This window comes from Boleophthalmus pectinirostris, unplaced genomic scaffold (genome assembly GCF_026225935.1).
Source record: "Boleophthalmus pectinirostris isolate CB_2022bp ecotype Guang Dong unplaced genomic scaffold, ASM2622593v1 HiC_scaffold_6, whole genome shotgun sequence".
NCBI lineage: Eukaryota > Metazoa > Chordata > Actinopteri > Gobiiformes > Gobiidae > Boleophthalmus > Boleophthalmus pectinirostris.
In genome coordinates this window covers 8,591,019-8,612,827 of record NW_026571447.1, presented here as the reverse complement: position 1 = coordinate 8,612,827, position 21,809 = coordinate 8,591,019, and the positions used below count along the sequence as shown (strand labels likewise).

Here is a 21,809-nt window from a genome sequence, read left to right as displayed (position 1 = left end):
TTTTTTTTTTTTTTAAATAAAAAATTAATGTTTAATAATAGTTTTGCTTAAACACTGAATCCAGAACAAGCAAAATATAAAATAATAACAACATTTTAAATAAATAATGTCTCTATAGTCTGTCTGTAGCCGGCGGGCAGCTCTAATACATATTTGATATGATCTCACAGGAAAAATATAACTATATTGCGGGTTAAATTTGGCCCCCGGGCCTGAGTTTGACATGTCTGGTTTAGACAGTGATGGCGTTTTCGGGGCTTAAAAACACAAAACTCTGAAACCACCCTCCAGAGTGGAAAAGTTAAATAAAATCTGCTCACGTCGCGTACGTGTGTACGTTACATACATCACCATCTAGCGTTACCACCTAGCCGCCAGGCTCAATCGAATTCCACACACTTTTGCATCATCGTATGCATGCATATTTCCTCCCGAAAACGCTCTTCTAAACGTCCACTTCTTTAAACAGTCTGTGAATCGGATGCACCACAAATTATGAGCACAAGCTTTTATTGCCTTGAAAATGTGTCGTATTTGGTTTTTTTATTATTATTTTGTCATGAATTGTCACATTTTAGCTCTGGGAATACTACATCACACCAGTCCAGTCTACATGAAAGGAAAATTTACAATGCACTAGAATGTTCAGTGAGTTACAGTCACAGATACAGCTCAGAATGCTGCTGGAATACTAATGAGAACCAGCGCCATGTCCTTGCCCGGTAATATAATTTAGCATAATCATTTAGTATGCATAACTAGCCTCCTTTAGCAGTTCATTATAGGCTAATAAAGAGCCCCAGGTTATGTCCAATGTTTGCAAGGTCGACATTGAGCTTTGGAATACAATGTACAGAAGAACAGGAGAACAGACACACAGACGCTGACGATGCAAATCTGTAGAATTTTTGAAACCTGGAAAAGTATTTGAGCAAAGTTGTCTTCCTCCAGCGCGGGAATACTGTGTAAACAGCTCAAAATAAGTCAAAGTCAAAATAGGTCTCCGTGTGCTGTCTGCAGTTAAATAAGAGTTTTATTGTCTGAGTTGAGAATCAGGAAGAGAGCTGTTAACATGTTAGTTGTTATGAACTCATCACTGTGAATAATTAGGATGATTCCAAGCATAAGATAAGTGAGGACTTTATTGGACCACTGCAAACCATTTAAACCAGTATTTCCCAAACTTTTTTTTTTTCTGTCACAAACCTTCTCGACCCAAGTCAACAGACATTATTCATCAATCACAAAATAAAGGTGGATTTGACCATTATGGAACTAAATAAAAAAATGAAATAAAACATGAAATTATGCTAAATGGATATGTGTAATACCAGAAAAGTTACATACACATTCAATTTTAAAACTTGAAACACGAGAGCAGAGTCCAAAAGTATTGAATCAAACCTGAATAAAGATTTATAGTTTACACTGCTTGGTACTAGGGTCATTGAATCTAGTGGTACATTTGATTCTTCCATCTTTCTTATTTCTTTGTTTACTGTTGGAGAATGGAACTCGGCAAACAATTGTAGAGTTTTATCATTTCTCTGTGGTTGCATAGAGCGGGGCCTTATCAGCGGCAGGGAGGGCAACCGGGTCAACTCCGCTGTAGAGAGAACGCTCTGTACGTCTGAATACCAACTCTCCTGAGGCCTGAGAGCTGACTAAAATACAGATCTGTAAAGTGGAATACAATTTTGAGAGAACTTCATAAGGAGTAACTGAAAATAGAAAAGTTGGAGTCACTGGGGGATTTTTTGAGGATACTTCAAAACTCAAATCCATGCATCTATAAATTAAAGAGGGGGTATTATGCAAAATATATATATAATGTTTCTTCATCAAAATATGCCTGAAGTGGCACTCAAAGCACTTTACATCAAGAAAACAAGGACATTTGGCATGACGTGGGTTAAGTATTTTGCCCAAGGACACAATTTAAATGACATTTCCAATAATTAAAGTTGCTGTATCTAAATTTTACCGTCTTAAAAAGAGCTATACAAATAACTTTTGATTAATAGGGCTGGGTATCATTCAGCAGTTGTCGATACGATACATACCTTGATACATAGACCATGATACAGTACATATCTCAATACAGTGAGCTTTCAATTCAATACGATATATTTCAAAATGATTCGATACAGTTTAAGAAAAAATAAAGGCTAAATCGTGGCTGTGATACTAAAAGTCTTTGTTAAACCACTTCTTGTGCAATGTTCATATGAAACACAAACATTTTAATCATCAAGTCACGAGTTTCCTTCCTCTGAACAAGCAATAAAACTGTAGCGCTGGAACAAAATAATTTAGTATACCAAAGAATACTCTTGGTGGGGAAAAAAAAAGAAGAAAAAGGAGGGCGAGGTGGGTTAAGTGTCTTGCCCAAGGACACAACAACAGCATTCATCTGTGGGAGCTGGAATCACACCAGCCAGTGGATCTGACTGCTCAAACCCATGACGTTTATGTCGAGAGCGGGATTCAAACCACCAATCTTCAGATTAGTGGACGAACGCTCAAACAACTGATGAATATGAACTACTGCTACTCAGTTAGTGTAACAGAGAATATGATGCTCTGTCTTAACAATATGAAGTGTAAAAGAGATGTAGTGAAATATATGTGTATGGATATTATGCATGTATGTATATATGTGCATGGGTTTGTATGTGTATATATGTATATATGTGTATGTGCATATATGTATGTGTGTGTTTGTGTGTGTGTGTACACATGCATGTGTGTATATGGGTGGGTGCATGCATGCAAGTATCCACACATGTATGTACATGGGGGGTACTGTTATGAACATATAACCTAAATGAATGTAGAGGATGGATGTGCATGTATGTATGTACTTATGTGTAAAAGGCTAAATGGACATCGAACATCTTTAATGAAATGAATAAATATATATTAAGAAAAAAATACTCTTGGTGATATATCAATACTGCAGCCCATGATATCAATACTGTATCAACACATTAAATCAGTGCTTCTCAATTATTTTCTGTCATGCCCCCCCCAGGACGAATAAAACATCTCGCGCCCCCCCCCCCCCCCGCGTGACTATAGATAGTATCATTTGTCTATAAAATTGTTATAGTTCACCTCTGCGTAACACTGCCACCTTATATGATGCCAACAACACTCGCTGGTTTACTGAAGTAGCAGTCACAAAGCGGGATGATTGTCGGCAATATTCGGCACATCAGAGTGATTGGGGTGTAATGTATTTAAGTGACGCCTTAATTTATTGGGCTTCATGCTGTCGGCTGCCAACATTTTTAGACACAGTAAGCACACCGGTCTTTCCTCGTCTCCCACCGTAGTCACAGTGAAGCCAAGCGCTACATACGCTTGTCATATTTCCTCGTCTTAGCTTTCGGGAGATTTTCGTTTGTCTCTTTATCTCCGTCTCTCTCCGTCTGTCTTCTCATCCCTGTTAAATATTTTTTCATGGTGTCACTTGAGGGTCTGCTACACTTCGTGTCTACACTTCATACTCAAACTCTGTGCTGTGTGCAAAGCGCGCATGCTCAGTGCAAACAAAACTCCTACACCACCGAGCGAATGCTCCCTGCGCACACTCTGCCAATGAGAGCGCCACTGCCCCCTAATGTAGTGGAAGTGCAATTGCACTTTATTCTAAAGGCCCGTTCAGACCAAAGCGTCAAAGCGTCCACTTTCAATGTAAAGTCGATGTGGACGCGCGACTAGAGCGTCCTGCGTTTTTGCGGCGCGTTTTCGGCGTCAGCGCGGCGCGTCTTCAGCGTTTTGGCGTCAGCGGCCAAGACGCGCGTCCGAGGCGTCAGCGTCAAGAAGTTGAAAATGCTGAACTTTTCGCGTCAGACGCGCCGCGTCAACCAATCAGGGACGAGTATCCAGAGACGCAGCGACGTTATTATCAGGAAGAAAAACCCGAGAACCAGAACGAGAACCACAAACATGAACGGAGAATAAATATATACGCCACAATCACCGAGACGATCACGAAGACTACACCAGGACCAGACCAGGACTAAACCAGGACTAGACCGAGACTAAACAAGGACTAGACCGGTATTAGACCAGGACTAGACCGGGACTAGACCGTGATTAGACCAGGACCAGACCGGTATTAGACCAGGACTAGACCGGGACTGATTCAGTATAAATATATATACGCCCCAGTCGTCGACCCGATCTCCTCCTTTGATGTTTTATGTCATAAAAACACTCTCTCAGTCTGGTCTGACATTGTTTCGGGAAAAGAGCGGGACCGGGCTCTTGTTTCCAGGGCAACGGACGCGCGTCAAGTATTTTTGTCCCGTTCGTCCACGGCGTCAAAGATGCGCGTCGGGGGCGTCTGAACTCAAATGCAAAGGCTCCAAATAGAAACGTCAAGGTGTTTTTTGACGCTTTGGTGTGAACGGCCCTTAAGACAGTAAAAAAAAAATCTAAATAAAAAAATAAAAAAGCATGTTCCCCGAGGTCAAACGCGCCCCCCTTGACGGAGCCTCACGCCCCCCCAGGGGGGCGCGCCCCCACTATTTGAGAAGCACTGCATTAAATGATACGATATGTTGATATTTCAATATTTTTGCACACTCCTAATTAATTGATTGTTTAAAGATTGATTAAAGACCTGAAGCTCATTTCAAATGATTTGCAGTGGTCCACAGGTAGTACTTACTTACCTTATGCATTCTGAGCATCATAATTATTCACTCAAAGTGTTTTTCTCAACTCTCAGAGACCAGTGTGGAGTTTCATTGCAACAGTAAAGCTAATATCAACTAGTATGCTAATTAACACTTCCTGACACTACCAGACAGTAACATCCTTCATTAGATTATTAGATGCAGCACACAGTGGATTTATTTTGACAATAAGAGCTGCTTATATCTGTATTAGAACAAGACACATTTTGCTCAAATGAAGAAATCGAATACAGAGACTTTAATAACTAATATCAAACACCGACATAAAATTGACATAAATTTACTTATTACCTCCACCAAGGAGGTTATGTTTTTGCCGGCGTTTGTCTGTTTGTCTGTTTGTTTGTCTGTTTGTCTGTTTGTTTGTCTGTTTGTCTGTTTGTTTGTCTGTTTGTTGTTTGTTTGTTTGTTTGTCTGTTAGCAACATAACTCAAAAAGTTATGGACCGATTTTGATGAAATTTTCAGGATTTGTTGGAAATGTGAAAAGGAAGAACTGATTTCATTTTGGGGGTGATCCGGAAGAAATCCTGGATTCTGGATCACTTTGAAATTTTAGTTAACATTGTGGTAAATGGGGCCAAAAATTTTGTTTCTCAATATCTTGGTTAATTATTGACCAAACCCCATGAAATTTGACTCAGGGATGGACAATGGGATCCTCTTTCATATTCCAAAGGCTGATCCGGATCTGATCCAGAAGACTGATTTTATCGCAATTTATATAAAAAATGGGGGTAGTCCTTGGCGGAGGTCTGCGCTCTCTGAGTGCTTTTCTAGTTGTTTAGAGCAAACAAACTTTAGAGTAGTTTGTAGTTCATCTCAAAAAGTACAAATTATGTTAACTAAATTAACCAGTGCAGTATTTGACCGTATAATATTTTGAGTATAATATTTTTGACAGTATAATATTTTTGACAGTATAATATTTTGAGAGTATAATATTTTGAGAGTATAATATTTTTGACAGTATAATATTTTGAGAGTATAATATTTTTGACAGTATAATATTTTGAGAGTATAATATTTTTGACAGTATAATATTTTTGACAGTATAATATTTTGAGAGTATAATATTTTGAGAGTATAATATTTGGACAGTATAACATCATAGCGGTTGTGAGTAAGGGACATGTCTCATTCCCGCGGGGCTTTGGTTTATATTTAAACTGGACCAGAGACAGACGGCTTCATGAGTGTACGCAGTCACACGCCACTGCTGCCAATGAGGATGTACAACTCAACAGGGAAGTTCCTCCGACTCAACACATCCCAAATATAAATAAATAACACAACTGTAAGTGTAATGTGAAATAAAGGGGTTCAACTTACACAGAGGTGGATAGAGTTGCCAAAAAGTTTAGTTTCATAAAAGTAATGTTACTTAAAAATAATATTGCTCAAGTAGAAGTACAAAGTAGCATTCCAAGAAATTACTCAATTTAGAATTTAAAAAGTGTTTGGGAAAACTAGTACTCAAGTAAGAGTAACTTAAAGAGTAACTGTCGGGCTGCAGTATCTGATTTATAATTAGAAGTTCATGTAATTGGAAGGATAAGACACACATTTCGTAAGGACAGGCACAAAAATGAGCAAAACTAAAACATCTAAAAGCTTTTCTCACAGTGGGAAACGAAACTTTTTTTATTTTTTTTATTTACTGGTACTTCAGTAAGAGAGAGAGCATAAGAGTATGGTGCTTGGAAAGTACTCTGAAAGTACATTTTCTCAAGTAAATAGCTGAACCTCTGTACTTACATATATTTACAGAAAACATTTCCTAAACTGGGACATGTGTATAATCCCTCAGTCGTCCAGGTAGAATCCCTGTCAAAAGAAGAAATTCAATTTGTCAGCTGGACAAAAGTTTATTTTGGTCAAACACCTTTTGCAGCTCATGCAAACTGCTTTAGAACTGAAGAAGCAGCTTGGATGAACTGCGAAATGTATTTGACTAAATAAACTTTTGTCCAGTTGACAAATTGAAGTTCTTCTTTTGCCTAAACAGGACAATTTAGATAAATTTAGTTTATTGAAATTGCTTTATATAATAATTCAAATGCAATAAAGTAAACTACATGTGAAACGTGGCTTAGAGGCATCGTGATTTTGGTCCAACAAAACAGTCACTGAGGCTGAGCTGCCTAAATTAAATTAATCTAGTAAATTAGAGAAATGTTTTATGATTTGAGTGTCAAAATGAAAATGTGCTGATAAAACTCTAAAGTTATTTGAGCCACAGCTTCTCAAAATATTTGCAAACCTATATGAAATACCCAACAATTGTTTATGAATGTACTGTAAGACGCAGACCAACTGGACACATCTCATTAAAAACTAGAGATTGACTGATATGAGTTTTGTTCATGATTGATGCTGATACTGTTTAGAATCCAGAGAAACAGATGACCGATAAGCTCTGCCGATATTTTTGGGTTAATATGTGGGTCCGATTTGGGAAATTTTCCGCAAATGATCAAATCAGAACTTTGAACAAACTCACCCATGACCTTGTTTTAGTACAAACTACTAAGAAGTATAGTTACATTTATGCAGTAACTTCTTTGGATTAAAGTATTTAAATAAAGCTCAATGTGAATATTCGTAGGCACATTTCAGCAGCTGGTTGGAGGCAAACTAAATATTGGGCTGTGTTAGAGATTTAAGGCCGACAGCTGATACACAAAAAGGAGCAAATATCGGTCCGACAGTTGTCTGTTTCTAGTCAAAACTGTCGAAATGATAGGAATTTGCAGCTACTTTAAACTAAATTTACTGGGAGAAGACCCTATATTTAACATATTTAATATTTATTGTGATTTTAGTCAAGCGTAATGGATGAATTTAACTAATTGTTTATGGAACAAACCATTCTGCACTGGAGCACTGTAACACTTTATTTTGTAATTGTGTTTTTTGCACATAATGTGTATGAATGAAATGTGAAATGTGGAACCTGCCTCTCAAATCTGCAAAGCAAATTTACCTACGGATATGAATAAAGCAACCTAACGTAACCTAACCCTTACACCCCCATTACAATCTGTACATTTTCATAATAGACCACTGTCCTTGTTAAAAAGAAGAACTCACCCACTGAATATATCATTTAAATCCTTTGACAAAAATACAGTAAACATAAAACCACTAACTTCTAATCATTTCCCTTACAGAATGGACCTCTAATATTACAGGTTACAAACATATCCCTTGATTTATGAGTCCGTTAATTAGACAATGTGATGTTTACGGCTCTTCTTCTTGCTTCACGTTACTGTAAATAGTTAGATTCCTGGAGCTTCGCGGTCTCCAGGTCCATAACTCCCTCTGAGTGGCAGCCTCATCTGTCTAAATGACAGCGCTAATGCTCCAACAGATAAGGCTCCTGGTCTGGGCTCGTTTGTCTTTGTGTCATTGAGCCTCACACTTTCATTTATTACACAGGCACAAGAAAGCCCATGAATCTCCTGATGGGGTGGGCTCATTAGTAATCAGAGGAAGTAATAAATATTTGTGTGAGACAAGTAAGAAAAAAACATAAGTCATATTATGCTAAATGGACTTGGGTATCGTTCTGTTTTTATTATGTTATTTTAGATTGTGGTTTCAGGTGAATACAATAATAATAATCTATGTACGTGACCATTTTTCATATTGCAGATGTTTTTGTTGCTTAAACTATGGAGATGTCATTGCTCTGCCTGGAATGTTCCGCAGTGTGACATTAAGCATATCTACCTTACATTTATTCAATTACAAGTTGTTTTATAGCGTAAAAATACCCAGAAAACCAGATATTCTGACTGTGAGCGGGGTCGCCTCTCCACAGATCTGACCTGTAACTTGGTCTGGTTTGGTCTCCACGATGTTAGAAAGGTTTAATGCCGTACTGTGAAACATTCCAGACAAAGCAGTAACGTTTCCATGGAGACAAGCATTTGATGGACCTCCCAGAAAAGTTACACAGTGTGCCTTTAACAAATACCTTGAAAAAACACATGAACAGGCTCACTTCATCACAGATCTGACTGCAACACTTTATTTTAGGGTGCACTTATTAACATCTAACTACCTGCTAATTAGCGCAGTTGTAAATGGTTAATTTGTTATTAATTAGTTTTTTATTTAACCCTTATTAAAGTCTAATTCTCCATAAGCTTATTCTGCTATTAGATAGACATTTACAAACACTTTCCTATTAATACTTTGGTAACACTTTATAATAACTACACATTATTTTGCCTTAATAATGCATGAACAAAGACTTAATAAAGCATGAACAAAGACTTAATTAATAATGATTCACGCTTAGTAAATGCTTAATAAAGGATAATTAGTTTTCACTTTAGAAAAGCTCTCAAAAAGACTTAAAGGTTGTATGGAGGATTTTTTAGTTTTTGTTTCAAATTGTCATTGAAAGTTTAAAATACCATCACAGAGACACAGCAGATTTGTAATTATGATGACCAAAAAAAAAAAGAACGAAAATCTATCAAATCTGCACGTGTTGAGGCCAGATAAACATCAGCCAATAGAAAACAAGGCTGCCTCATTTTCTAGTTAGGTGATTAGGATTTCGCGGTTTATGCGGCGGTTCTTAGAGGCTTTTTTAAAACTGTAGCTTCTTCGTATTTCGCACAAAGTTTGTTGCGATGGCGGACGAGAATCCACGACCAGTTCGCCGCTAAAGAAAGTCCACTGTTGAGGTCGCTGAAAGAAGAAGAGAAGAGGAAAAGGAGTAAAGACAAACTGAGGTGATTCTTGGAGTGATGGTGCGACTGAAGCAGACGAAGGGTCTAAAAACTGACATGTCGGTTGCTAAATTACTCCTAGGCAGTAATTCTGAACACGCACGGCTGTAAACGAGCGTGATTTCTAGAGTAAAGAGGCGGGAGGAGGAGGTGTGGAGGAGGAAGGTGGTGTCATACATGCACAACATTTAAAAAAGGACTGTCACTGTGTTTCTTTTCCCTTAAAAAATCCTCTATACAACCTTTAACTAACAGATAACAGCTGCCTGAATTATCATTGCATTGCATTATTAGTAAATCATTCTCTCGTAGCTTACTAATGATTAATAAATGCTCAAATGGTTAGTCCATGAGTAATTAAGTATGAAATAATTATGAATAACTATTTACAGAACAGGCAAATTAAGTGTAAGTGCTAATTAAGGTAGTAATTAAGTAGTTTTAAAATTGTATTTATTTAGTTATTTATTTAATAGGGACAGTGCATATTAATGAACATCTACAACACTGCAGTGTAAATATGACAGATTACAGCAGGGATGTTCATTTCCATCTGTAGTTCCTCAGCAGGTAACACAACAAGTTTAACAAAGAAAAAACAATAACAACAAGTGACAGTTCTAGACTAAAAGTGTCCACAAGTTTGGTTTTCCTTTAGCCACTGTTTCGAGTGGGATTTAAAGGTGGCAAGTGTTGGAGTCTCTCTGATTGATAATGGCAGACTGTTTCAAAATGTAGTGCCTCTGACTGAGACACACATTGTCTGAATGTGATGCGTCTGTGTGGAGTTCACAGTTCCACCGGGCTGTGGCCCTAGTTCCCACTGATAGTTTTTACTTTAATAAAATTCTGTGACGGGAGGGGGGCAAGTCTATACAAAATTTTATAGATAAAACATCCATATTTAAAATCAACAAAATGATTAATATTAAGCAGGTTGTACTTATCTAAAATAGTGCAGTGGTGAAATATTTGTCCAGTATTTTTACAGCTTTTTTTTAAAAAAGTGATTCGATGAGTTTGAGTGTTGTGGCAGCAGCAAGTGATCATGTGGTTACGCAGTCCTCTATATGAGACAGAATCATGGAGTGTAAAAACATTTGTGCCGCATATAGAGTCATAAAAGATCTTTCTTGTCTAAAATTCACTAAGTTAAAATGAACAGTTTTTGTGTGGTGCTTAATGTGTTTCTTAAATACACTCCTTATTACTACGTATTAGTATGAGACTAGGCCATTTTTGTATATGAATTATGAGTCTAATAAGCTGGTGTTGTTAAGGACAAGTAGCAGAAGAAATTTAGTTTTTAGTTATTTGCGCAAAAAGCTTATTAGCATCATAATTCATGGACAAAAATTGTCTATTATCATATTAATAAGGAGTAATAAGAAGTTTATTAATAGGAAAGTGTTTGTAAATGTGTAACTAATAGCAGAATATGCTTATGGGGAATTAGACATTAAAAAGGGTTAAACAAATACTAATACATGACAAATTAACCATTTACAACGATGTTAATTAGTGGGTAGTTAGATGTTATTAAGTGTACCCTAAAATAAAGTGTTACTGATCTGACATATCACATGGCCTGGTGGTGAATGCTGCTTGTCTCCATGGAGATAGATAAAGTTTAATGCCTAAATATTGTGGGATTTTCTAGGCAAAGCAAAGTTAGTTAGTCTTAATGCTCACTGTTATGATTTTTTTTTTTATTTTATTATTATTTTACTTTTTTTTTTTTTTATTATTACTGTAACTGTTGTTGTCTTTCTCAGGTCCTCTCACTGGGAAGAGAGAAGTTCCATGGGTGTACAAATCAGGAAGTCCATCAAAAATAGTGCAACCTAAAAACAAAAAATGCCAAGTATGGACTTTTTGTATCTTGTTATAGTGAGGTAATGACCACACTGACCCCACTCACCACTGAGTTCTCATGTGCATTGCTTTATATATAGATATGATGCCAAGGAATCAAACATAAATCAATGCAAAACAACAAAAAAAATCCAGTTTACCTCCCGTTACCTTTTAACTTTTGCATATTCATTTTAACTCTCTACAGGATTTTTCAAGCAATTATTCACCTATTCATACACTCACGTCACGCACATAACAGATGCACTGGGCACAAGGTGGGTTAAGTGTTTTTCCCAGGGATGCAGCTTCAGTAGCCTCTGCACAAATAGGAGAGGAAATCGAATCTCCAACATGAAGATACCCTGATCTCCTAACAACATCAAAAGTCTAAGTTTATGAATATAACCATGATCTATTTGAACAAAAAAACAAAACTTAAAGGCGCATTACGTAACTTTTTTAATGTCTCCCAACTCTGTACTAGTATCAGTGGTAAGCGTATAGCAGGGGTCTCTAACCTTTTTCTTCCAGTGAGCTACTTGTATAAAAATAAAATGTCAAAGAGTTACTAACTTTAGCAGTTACAACAAACTGAGCATTGGAAACCCTTAGATTTGGAACAGTTAGATACCTACAAAACATGAACCTTTATCCATGGGTCCGGTCAAGAGGTAACGGAAAACAGATTTTTTACATCCAAATGTCTCTTATTCAGAAACTAGAGGGACTATTGAAATAAGTAAAGTATCAGAATGTAGGAAAGAGTTACACTCCAACACGGTAAAGTTAAACCTGTGATATTCTTTCAAGTTGTTGACAAAAAATTAAAAAACTCATGTCAATAACGGATGGAATGAAGTATGCAGCACTTTTTGGGCAATAAATACAAACAGTGATAACTAGCGGTTCTCACTTACATATCCTTAACAAACTGGTTTGAATATTTGCTTCATATAGTTTTCTACCATATGGTACAAGATTAGGTTGAAAAACCTCTTACTTTTTGAGTAATGAGATTTTTTATTAAGAAAGGTCATGGCAACGGAGGGAAAAGTAACGGAGGGAAAATTGTGCAAGCAAGTAAAAGGTGCAGGATTCTGCATAATTTGTCAGCGTTTTTTCTTCCGAATACTTTAATATTATTTCAAAATGAAAAGTAACTATTTCTATAAAATATGTCAGTCCTTCCAAGCTAATTTTTATCATTTTAAATACATTTTTTTTGAAAAATCATGTACTTTCATCAACAGTTCAAAGATCGAATAACACAAGATATGATGAAATACATCCATTTATTTACACGTTGTAACTTTAGAACCAAAAATGGTACAGAAAAAAGGTAAACAGTTTCATAAACTAGAGTACATTTACTATCTGTTGAATACATTTTTATATCAGATATATAAACTTGAATTTTTGGCCTTGCTGTATACTTCTGCTTGACTGGGCCCCCATGTATTAATGCACAAAGTTAGGCACCAAAAGATACATCTACAATGGTAGGTCATTCAGAAATCCGTTGGCGAGCTATTTGGAAGGGGGTGGAGAGCTACTGGGAGCCTCCAATCTACATGTTGGAAACCCCTGGCATACAGTAGTTAATAATAATGTGTTTGAACCATATGTCTTTCTAACTGCATCCAGCTAGAAAAGTCCTATATTTCGCAAAATTAGCCATGTTAAAATGTTGTTTCCTCATCAGAAACACACCCAGAGTTGTTTCATTTCATTCACACATTTGAGTAATTCTTTATTATTAGTCTGTCTACATCTCCAAAGCTCAAAATTCTCTGTTCCACCTTTTCATGTCATAAAGTAGTATTACAATTTAACGGTAGCTTTTGTTTGGTAGAGGCTGAAATGATCCAAATGATTCTAGTGAACGTGCATGGAGTTTAAAAACATAATGGAGCACTTCCTGTATTGCCACATGACATCACAAGGTGGAACAAAGTGTTTTTTGTTCCAGAGAAGACCTCTAAATATGCAGGGTTTGTGTGTTAAATGTGTGAATGAAACAAAACACAACTCCAGGTCTGTTTGTGACGAGGAAACAACATTATAACAGATCAGAAAATAGTAAAATAAGGTCCCTTTAAAACCATTTCACTCTGCTTAAACTAAATAACACTGATTATAAAGCCGTTCATGTTGGAATTCTGAACTGTTTGAACTAGAAATTCCACTGTGTTTTTTTCACTCTTGACTTTTTCCCTGCTTTGACCTAGAATTTTTTCCTTTTTTTTCCGTCCGGCTGTAGACTTCAGACAGTGTAACCTGATACTTGACATCATCTGCTTTTGGAGAACGCGCAGTTTGAGTCAAACCAGATGTAAATTCAGCCAGGGAAAAAAAAAAAAAAAAAGAAGAAGAAAAACTCCTCCCAAAACTTGTCAACTTCCCCAAATTCCATCCATATAAACCGGTAACGCGTTCGCTGACCGTCACCCACTAACCAAGCTCAACACTGGAAGTAAACTAAACCTTAAGGTAAGCTCATTTTGTGTTACGTACCTTTTTTTTGTGTGTGTGTGATCTTAACTGCGTGCCCTACTTTCCGTTAGCATTCAAACAAAGGAAAAGAAACGCTATGCAACTGAGTCAGAGCAAGCAGCTGGGAATTTGCATAGACCAAGGCAGTGCTGGCTAATTCTAGACACTGTTTTTCTCTGAGGCTTGCAGAAAATAAAGATATGCCATGTTAATGAATGTGTGGGAAGCATGAGCAGTCATCACGTTTGAAAATCAGATATTGTACAAAAGTGGAACATACAGGCTGTGCAAATAAGCCTATAGGAATTCAGAAGCAAAGTTGTCTCCTCTCATTGCGATTCATGCATTGAAGTTAAGTAAGAAGGTGCACTATGTAACTTTTCTGATGAACTTTTGCCTGAAGTGTTACACAGTATGACAATAGTAGTAGTAGTTTATTCTGTCATTTTGCAACACTACAAAACGAAACAAAACAAAACATAGACTACGGCCTCATAAATCATGACTGAAAGAGTTTAGGTTGAAGTAAAAAGTACTTCTAATGCCAAACCCTATAAAACAATGATAGAATTTCAAGAAAGAAAGCAAAGTATAAACAGCAAATTTGCTTTTACAATTTCATTTACAACTTACTGTACATAAGAGACAAAAAATGTCAATTAAAACTAACAATATTTAATGCATTTTTCATTAGGGATGTAACAATAACCAAAATATCATGATATTGTATCGTCAAAAGTCTCGCAATAATATTGTTTACCTTCACTATATATCAAATTACAAGTTTCTAAAGTTCTAGTGCAACAATATTAGCCTGATTCATCAGCCGGTTTCACTTCATGGAAACCGTCTGACCTCGCAGCATTAAGATTTGTTTGCTCGACGGTAAGCAGGTACTTTTTATTTAACCAATCACTGCTATTTGTTTTTTCTAGGTATTTTAGAGCGATAAAACCATCTGTAATTTAATAAATGTAAGGTTTAATATCATATTGTGGAACATTGCCGGCACAGCAATCACATGTCCCTAAAAAGAAGCAGGTGACGGATCGTAAACCAAAAAGTGTACTTTTAAACTTATCTATCCAGCATTTATTCAGTTCAGTCAGTTTTTAGGGATAAAACAGATAAGAAACAAGCAGTTTTCTTGTGAGCAGTGCTGCCGTGCCACAGATCTGACTTGTAATGTGGGCTGTTGGTGTTACTGTCTTGTCTTTGTGAATAAGACTCTTTAATGCACAGTTATTTGAGTTAATGAGATAATACTTTTTGCTTTTAATATGGACAAATGAATGTTGTTTTTGCTGTAAATTGTAAATGAGCTCCTGCAACAAAATAATTACCTAAAAATGATTAATAAAGTATATCTAATCTAATGGCAAGGCAAGTACACAAAGTACTTATGCTTGTCTAATTGTGGTAACAAACCACAAAACAAATCAATAACAGTTCTTTGTAAGTTTCAAAAGTATATATATTTGCTCAAGCTTAATCTAAAGTGCTTTTATGCAGCAACAGCTCAAGTGAAAAGAATGCAGTTCCATATGTAGACCAGAGGATGTTTGCCATAAAACGGTGGGGGCCTGAGGTCACACTGCAGATTCTGTTTCCACTTTCCCCAAAACACTAACATAGTTTTGCGTTTGGTCTCTGGACTTTGATGTCAAGTTGCTGACAAAGCTTTTACACTCAGTTTATTTGAAAGCCCTGAATCCTTTGTTGCAGCTGGAATAGAAATCGAGGGAACAACACAGAATATGATCCTTTGCTCCATTTCACCACAGACAGCACACAAGCTTAGTCCTAATAGTTTGAAATATAATCATCATTTCTACAATTTTACATACAATGGTAATGAACATCCTACCCATTTTTATTGCAAAAAAAACCAAAACAAACAAAACATAGATGGTAGGGGTGTAACGGTACAAAAATCACAGTTCGGTACATACCTCGGTTTTGAGGTCACGGTTCAGTTCATTTTCAGTACAGTATGGGAATAAAATCCAAAACCATTTGCTTATACCATTTGTTTATTTGTGTGTTTATTAAACCAACAATTTGTTTTAACATTATACAAACAGGAAAATAAAATAAATGCAAAGTGCTGCTTGGTAATACTAATAACTTAAATAAAATATTCTCAAATAAGTAACAAATGTATGAACTATTATAAAAAATAAATTCCTTGTAAACAGTAAACAAAACTTCCATGCCAACGAAAGGCGAAAGTGTGGACCAGGGCATGATGACCGTAGTTTTGTTAGGATTCATGTAGTTCGGAGTGTTGTAGTCAAGGAAGGGGGCAATTGTTGTCAAGGCAGCCGCCCTAACTATAAAGCGCCGCGGGAAACACTGCCCCAGTCACGGATGAGTTTCCTCATGAATATTAAAGACATGTAGTGGCAGAATGTAAACACACACAAATTGCACAAACTTACTCGGTACATGTTCACCGAACTAAACATCCTGTATCAAAATAGTTCAGCATGAAGTACATGTACTGTTACAACTGTAATAGATGGAGATCAAGGGCAATATTGTGAGACTGTGATACAATTCGATAAATAAAATAAAACATTTACAAAAGCTGAAATGTTTTTTGGGCCACAAACTAAAATATTGCATTACTGTGAAATCATGCTAATTAAAATATTATTACCACTATATAATAATTAATATACTTTATATATAATAACTTAATACAAAATGTAACAACAGAAAACATTTTAAGCTTTGTGGCAGTTTTTGTTTCATGTGTATTGGTCCTGTATATTGACCAATAAACCAGTACTAAGCACATTGTCATAACTCTTATCTTTCACCATGATGTACAGTGTGACTCAGATGCCCTCCCATACAGTCTGACAGTAACAGTATTTGTGTGTTCCAGAGTAGAAGATGTTGGGGTCTCTGTGCGCTCTGCTGCTGTTGGGGTCCAGCCTCAGTCTGCCTCTTGATCTGGGCGCTCGATGGGAGCAGTGGAAGATCACACACAACCGACGCTACGGTGGACAGGTATGTGGAGTTTTACGTTTACTTTTAACTGGGTTTGATATGAAGGAAATACGAAACGTATTGGCCTTCTTCATTAAACAACACACATTATGTAAAACTGACTTCTCCTCATCCAACACATACCTGGAGTTGTGCTTAGAGTGGCTTGTTTCATTAATCCACTAAATGCAGTCGTCTTCTCTGAGCTCTCAAAAAGTGCTCTCTTTGCATTTTGCTCAGATTGTTGCATTATAGGTAAAAATGCAGCTGTATAACAAAATTGTATGACCCTGACGATGCAGATTATATTCTTTGAAAAACCGCCACACTTTCTTTAAATATCAGACAAACTGCACGGTCCTTACACTGAACAAAAAAATAATCGGTCATCCACTGTTCTTTGAAAACTCAGCCATTTTGCTGTTGTTAACTGCACTACAGTACTCTGCTCGTGCGTTGACTGTCACTGTTTTGATCTCGAGCTTGTCAGGTGACGAAAATTCAGCGGCAAATGTAAATACGTCATAATTATTTAAATATAAGTACTTCATATAAATACAATTTCTTTATTGAAAAAAATCAACAAAATACAAGATGCAGGCATGTTATTATTTACCAAAAATGTATTTTAAAAAGTAGGCCATGACAGCTTTTGAGGATTTCCTCATGTGGCCAGTTCAAGTGGAGCGTGGAGAGCCGGAGTTGGCCCTCGGGCCTTAGTTTGATGACCACTGCCATAAACCATCACTGGACTCATTGTGCTGTCAGACTGTGTTCACGACAAAAGCGTTGCTCTATCAGCATAACATTCACAGAGAAAAGGGACTTTGATTGTTTACTTTCTAAAGGTTAATTCCCATTAGAGACAACAGAGGGAGCTCTCGAGTGCGTAAATCATACTTTTGTATTGACATAAGTAAGAAGAGTAAGTAGTTAGCCGATATATTGGGCCAATATTTACCGTTAGCATATTGTCTATTGGCCTTAAATCTCCAGCACGGGCTGATTTGTTGTTGAAGAAGAATATACGTAAAGCTTTACTTGAACTCTTAAGTGCGAAGAGATAACTCAGCAAAACATAACCATATAGCTGTCTTAAAACAAGGCTGTGGGTGAGTTTGTAATAAAGAATTGAATTTGGGGAAAACAGAACAGAATTTGCAGAAAGTAATCCAAATCATCTGGATATGTTGGCGGTATCTGTACCAACATCGGCTCTGAAAAAAAAACATCACTCGATCTCTAGGTACAAGAAGTCATTGACTATTTGAACAAACCATAATACAGTTTGTCTCTTTTACTGGTGAATGTGTGAAACAGAAATATACTTGACATACAACTAGCCTCCAGTAGTAATCTCAATCTTTACTAGTTTGTCCCTCTTTTTCATTTTCATTGTTCAGCGTAACCAGCTTGGGATCATTGATGTGCTTTCGGAGTTGCACAGGCAGATTTGTAAATGGTCTTCTCTAACAAAACAGACTAGAGCATATGCATGAGATGATGAGTGGTGCTTATGTTGTGGTTTTGGCCTGGAGTGAGGTACGCAGATGGAGCAGAGAACAGTGAAATTACAGCAGGACAAGTACAAAGAGATTTCCCCGTCTCTCCCTCTCACATCCTCTGCCAGTCACTCAATCCTCCATTCACAAACACGAAGACCCACTTTGAACAAACGCAAGCCTGACATCACTCCATCTCACAATAATGCAACAGAAAACAGCTACACTTTCCAACATAAAAAGAGATGCTATGTTGAACTGGGTAATTTCACTTAAAGGACTAGATTTTTTCATGTAATAAATTGAAATCTTTCAGGACAGATCATAGACGGACTTCAGCTCCAGTCAAATAAAGCTCATCGAGACAAGAAATAGGAATTTATTTAATTACAAAATAGTGAAATAAAAACACCAGGATCATGTAGAGCGGGTTAATACGAACATTACAAGAGCAAAAGGACAAAGCTTACAGCAGCAGTTACAGGGAGAAGAGGGGTGATGGGTTTTTTTTTTTTTTGTTTTTTGTTGTTTATTTTTCATGATTAAATTTTTATTCAGGTGTTATCATTTGCAGTTATACAGGTTCCAGTTAGCATAGCAGTTTTCTCCCTTTTAAACCCCACACCTCCCACCCTGAAACTCTCTACTGATGGACATATACAGACATGTACACACACATACATACATATAGAAAACAGACGTATCTACACACACACATACAAACGCACAAATAAATATATATTCACGCACACACACACGCACACACACACGCGCACACATACATACATACAAAACCCCTATAATTCTATGCAAAACAATTGCAAATTTCTTCAATCAAAAAAAATCAGCAGAAATTGCATTATACATACTTATTATGTATCATACATAAAAAATATACTCAGAGTATACATATTGTGTACATTCTCTGATACATATAATATATTAAAGGTCTCCAAGTAACAACTATACATTCAGATCTCAATTTGACAGTCAGTAGTTGCTGTGGTCATACCGGCTTGTCAAAGCCTAATCTGGTCAGATCTCAGAAGCTCAGCAGGGCCGGGTCTGGGTGGTACTTGGAATGGAGACCACTGGGAAAATCAGGTGCCACAGTGGGGCGCTAGTCACAAAAAACTGTGTGTGCTTGAGTGTTGGTGGTGGTTGGAGGGGCCAGCGTGTAAACATTTGAAAACAATTAATAAGATGTTATTGTTCTCGTCAGCAGATGAGTTGCAGCATTCTAGACATGTTGTAAGTGCTGCAGGAGCCCTGGTCCATCCCTACATACAAAGAATTACAATAGTCCAGGTGCAATGTTACAAATGCATGGATTGCTTTTTCGAAAATCTGCCTGTGGGAGGTACGGCTTTATTTTCACGAGGAGCCTTAACTGAAAGAAGCTGCACTTTATCACAGAGCTAATGTGCTTGTCCAGTTTGAAAAGTCCACAATCACCCCTCACTGCAGGGAGACCATTGGAGAACAGAGGACCACACTGTCATGTCCAAGCAATGGGTTAGTTTGCCCAAACACCACAATCTCAGTTTTATTTTGATTTAAGTTCAGGAAGTTTGCGCTCAGCCAAGTCTGTACATCCCTGAGACAGTCCTGCAGAGCTTTGATTGTGCTCTGGTTATCGTCTGCAGTCACTGGCAGATATATTTGAATGTAAAAAAAAACAGCAACAAAAAAAACCTTGATAGTCACTTACATGTAAAATTGTTAAGAAAGCTTGTAGTTTATATAGTCATGAGATGTAAATGTTTTTTCTCTGATTCATTTTTCAACTTTTCTCATCTCTTCTCTCATTGCTGTAAAACTGTTCTGTTAAAACAATAGTCCAAAGCCCGTTGCTCAGTGCTAGCATCTGTCTCCTTGACCCGTCCCCCGGGGCTGGAGGTCAGTGCTGCACAGCTGTTCTATAGGTGCCGCTGCAGTGGACTTTAACTCTGGTGCCCTCCCCTGAGCCCTGCGTACTTTTACATGTTGTACTTGTGCACACGCTCAGTCTGTCTTTATAGCTCTATGCGCGCCCTGGTTAGTGCTGTGAAGTAACGGAATACATATAACATAATACACAGGACAATCTAGGAAAGTTAAGATGACTTGAATTAAGGAAGTTTGATCATGATTTGAGTCAATTTCACTTGGCAAGTCAAACAATCTAGACTTTTTGTACTTAAAATATGAAAGTACATCTTGCTGCATTTATGACGAGAAAAACAACAACTCTTTGTAATTACAATAAGAAGCAAAAATGTAATGTTGTTGTCAAGTTCAATCTACTCAAATAAAGTGGAGTTTCTGCTACCTACTTGTCTTCATAGAGATGTTATTGCTTGGCCTGGAATGTTCCATGGTATAACTTTAAAAATATCCATCTTGTGTTTTTTTCCTTGATTCCTTTTGTGAATAGGTGTGACTCTCCACAGATCTGAACTGTAATGTAGCATTGTGCTGTAACCTGCTTGTTACTCGTGATAAATAGGTTTAATTTATACTGTGGAACATTCTAGACAAAGCAATAACATTTAACAATAACAACAACACCCGTTACCCGCCCTTGTCCTTGATAAATCGGGGTCAGCCCAGTAGTCCCACAGCCCAATAGTCCAGGACCACACCAGGACTACACAAGGACTAAACCAGGACTAAACCAGGACTAAACCAGGACTAAACCAGGACTACACCAGGACTAAACCAGGACTAAACCAGGACTAAACCAGGACTAACACCAGGACTAACCAGGACTACACCAGGACTAAACCAGGACTACACCAGGACTAAACCAGGACTAAACCAGGACTACACCAGGACTGAACCAGGACTAAACCAGGACTAAACCAGGACTAAACCAGGACTAAACCAGGACTAAACCAGGACTACACCAGGACTAAACCAGGACTAAACCAGGACTACACCAGGACTGAACCAGGACTAAACCAGGACTAAACCAGGACTGAACCAGGACTAAACCAGGACTAAACCAGGACTACACCAGGACTACACCAGGACTACACCAGGACTACACCAGGACTGAACCAGGACTACACAAGGACTAAACCAGGACTAAACCAGGACTGAACCAGGACTACACCAGGACTACACCAGGACTACACCAGGACTGAACCAGGACTAAACCAGGACTAATCCAGGACTGATCCCGGACTGAACCAGGACTTACTAGGACTAAACCAGGACTTAACCAGTACTAAACCAGGACTAAACCAGAACTGAACCAGGACTAAAACAGGACTAAAACAGGACTTAACAAGGACTTAACCAGGACTAAACCAGGACTGAACCCAGACTGAACCCGGACTAAACCAGGATTGAACCAGAACTAAACGAGGACTAAACCAGGACTGAACCAGGACTAAACCAGGACTAAACCAGGACTAAACCAGGACCCGACCCTGTGCAGGACTCTGGTGCACCTTGAATTTAAGCCATTTAACTGTTTTTTGCAGTATGTACTATAAAACTATATTCTGGTACAGT

General features: G+C 37.4%; 1 protein-coding gene across 1 annotated transcript in view; it reads left to right on the top strand.

The window, feature by feature from the left end:
- The first annotated feature begins 13,678 nt into the window (after positions 1-13,678).
- Positions 13,679-21,809, top strand: part of LOC110170731 (cathepsin K-like) — a 30,717-nt gene continuing 22,586 nt past the window's right edge. The window contains 2 exon segments of the mRNA XM_020936427.2: positions 13,679-13,806; positions 16,703-16,827. Of these exon segments, the coding sequence (XP_020792086.2) occupies positions 16,711-16,827 (117 nt within the window). The 5' untranslated portion in view covers positions 13,679-13,806; positions 16,703-16,710.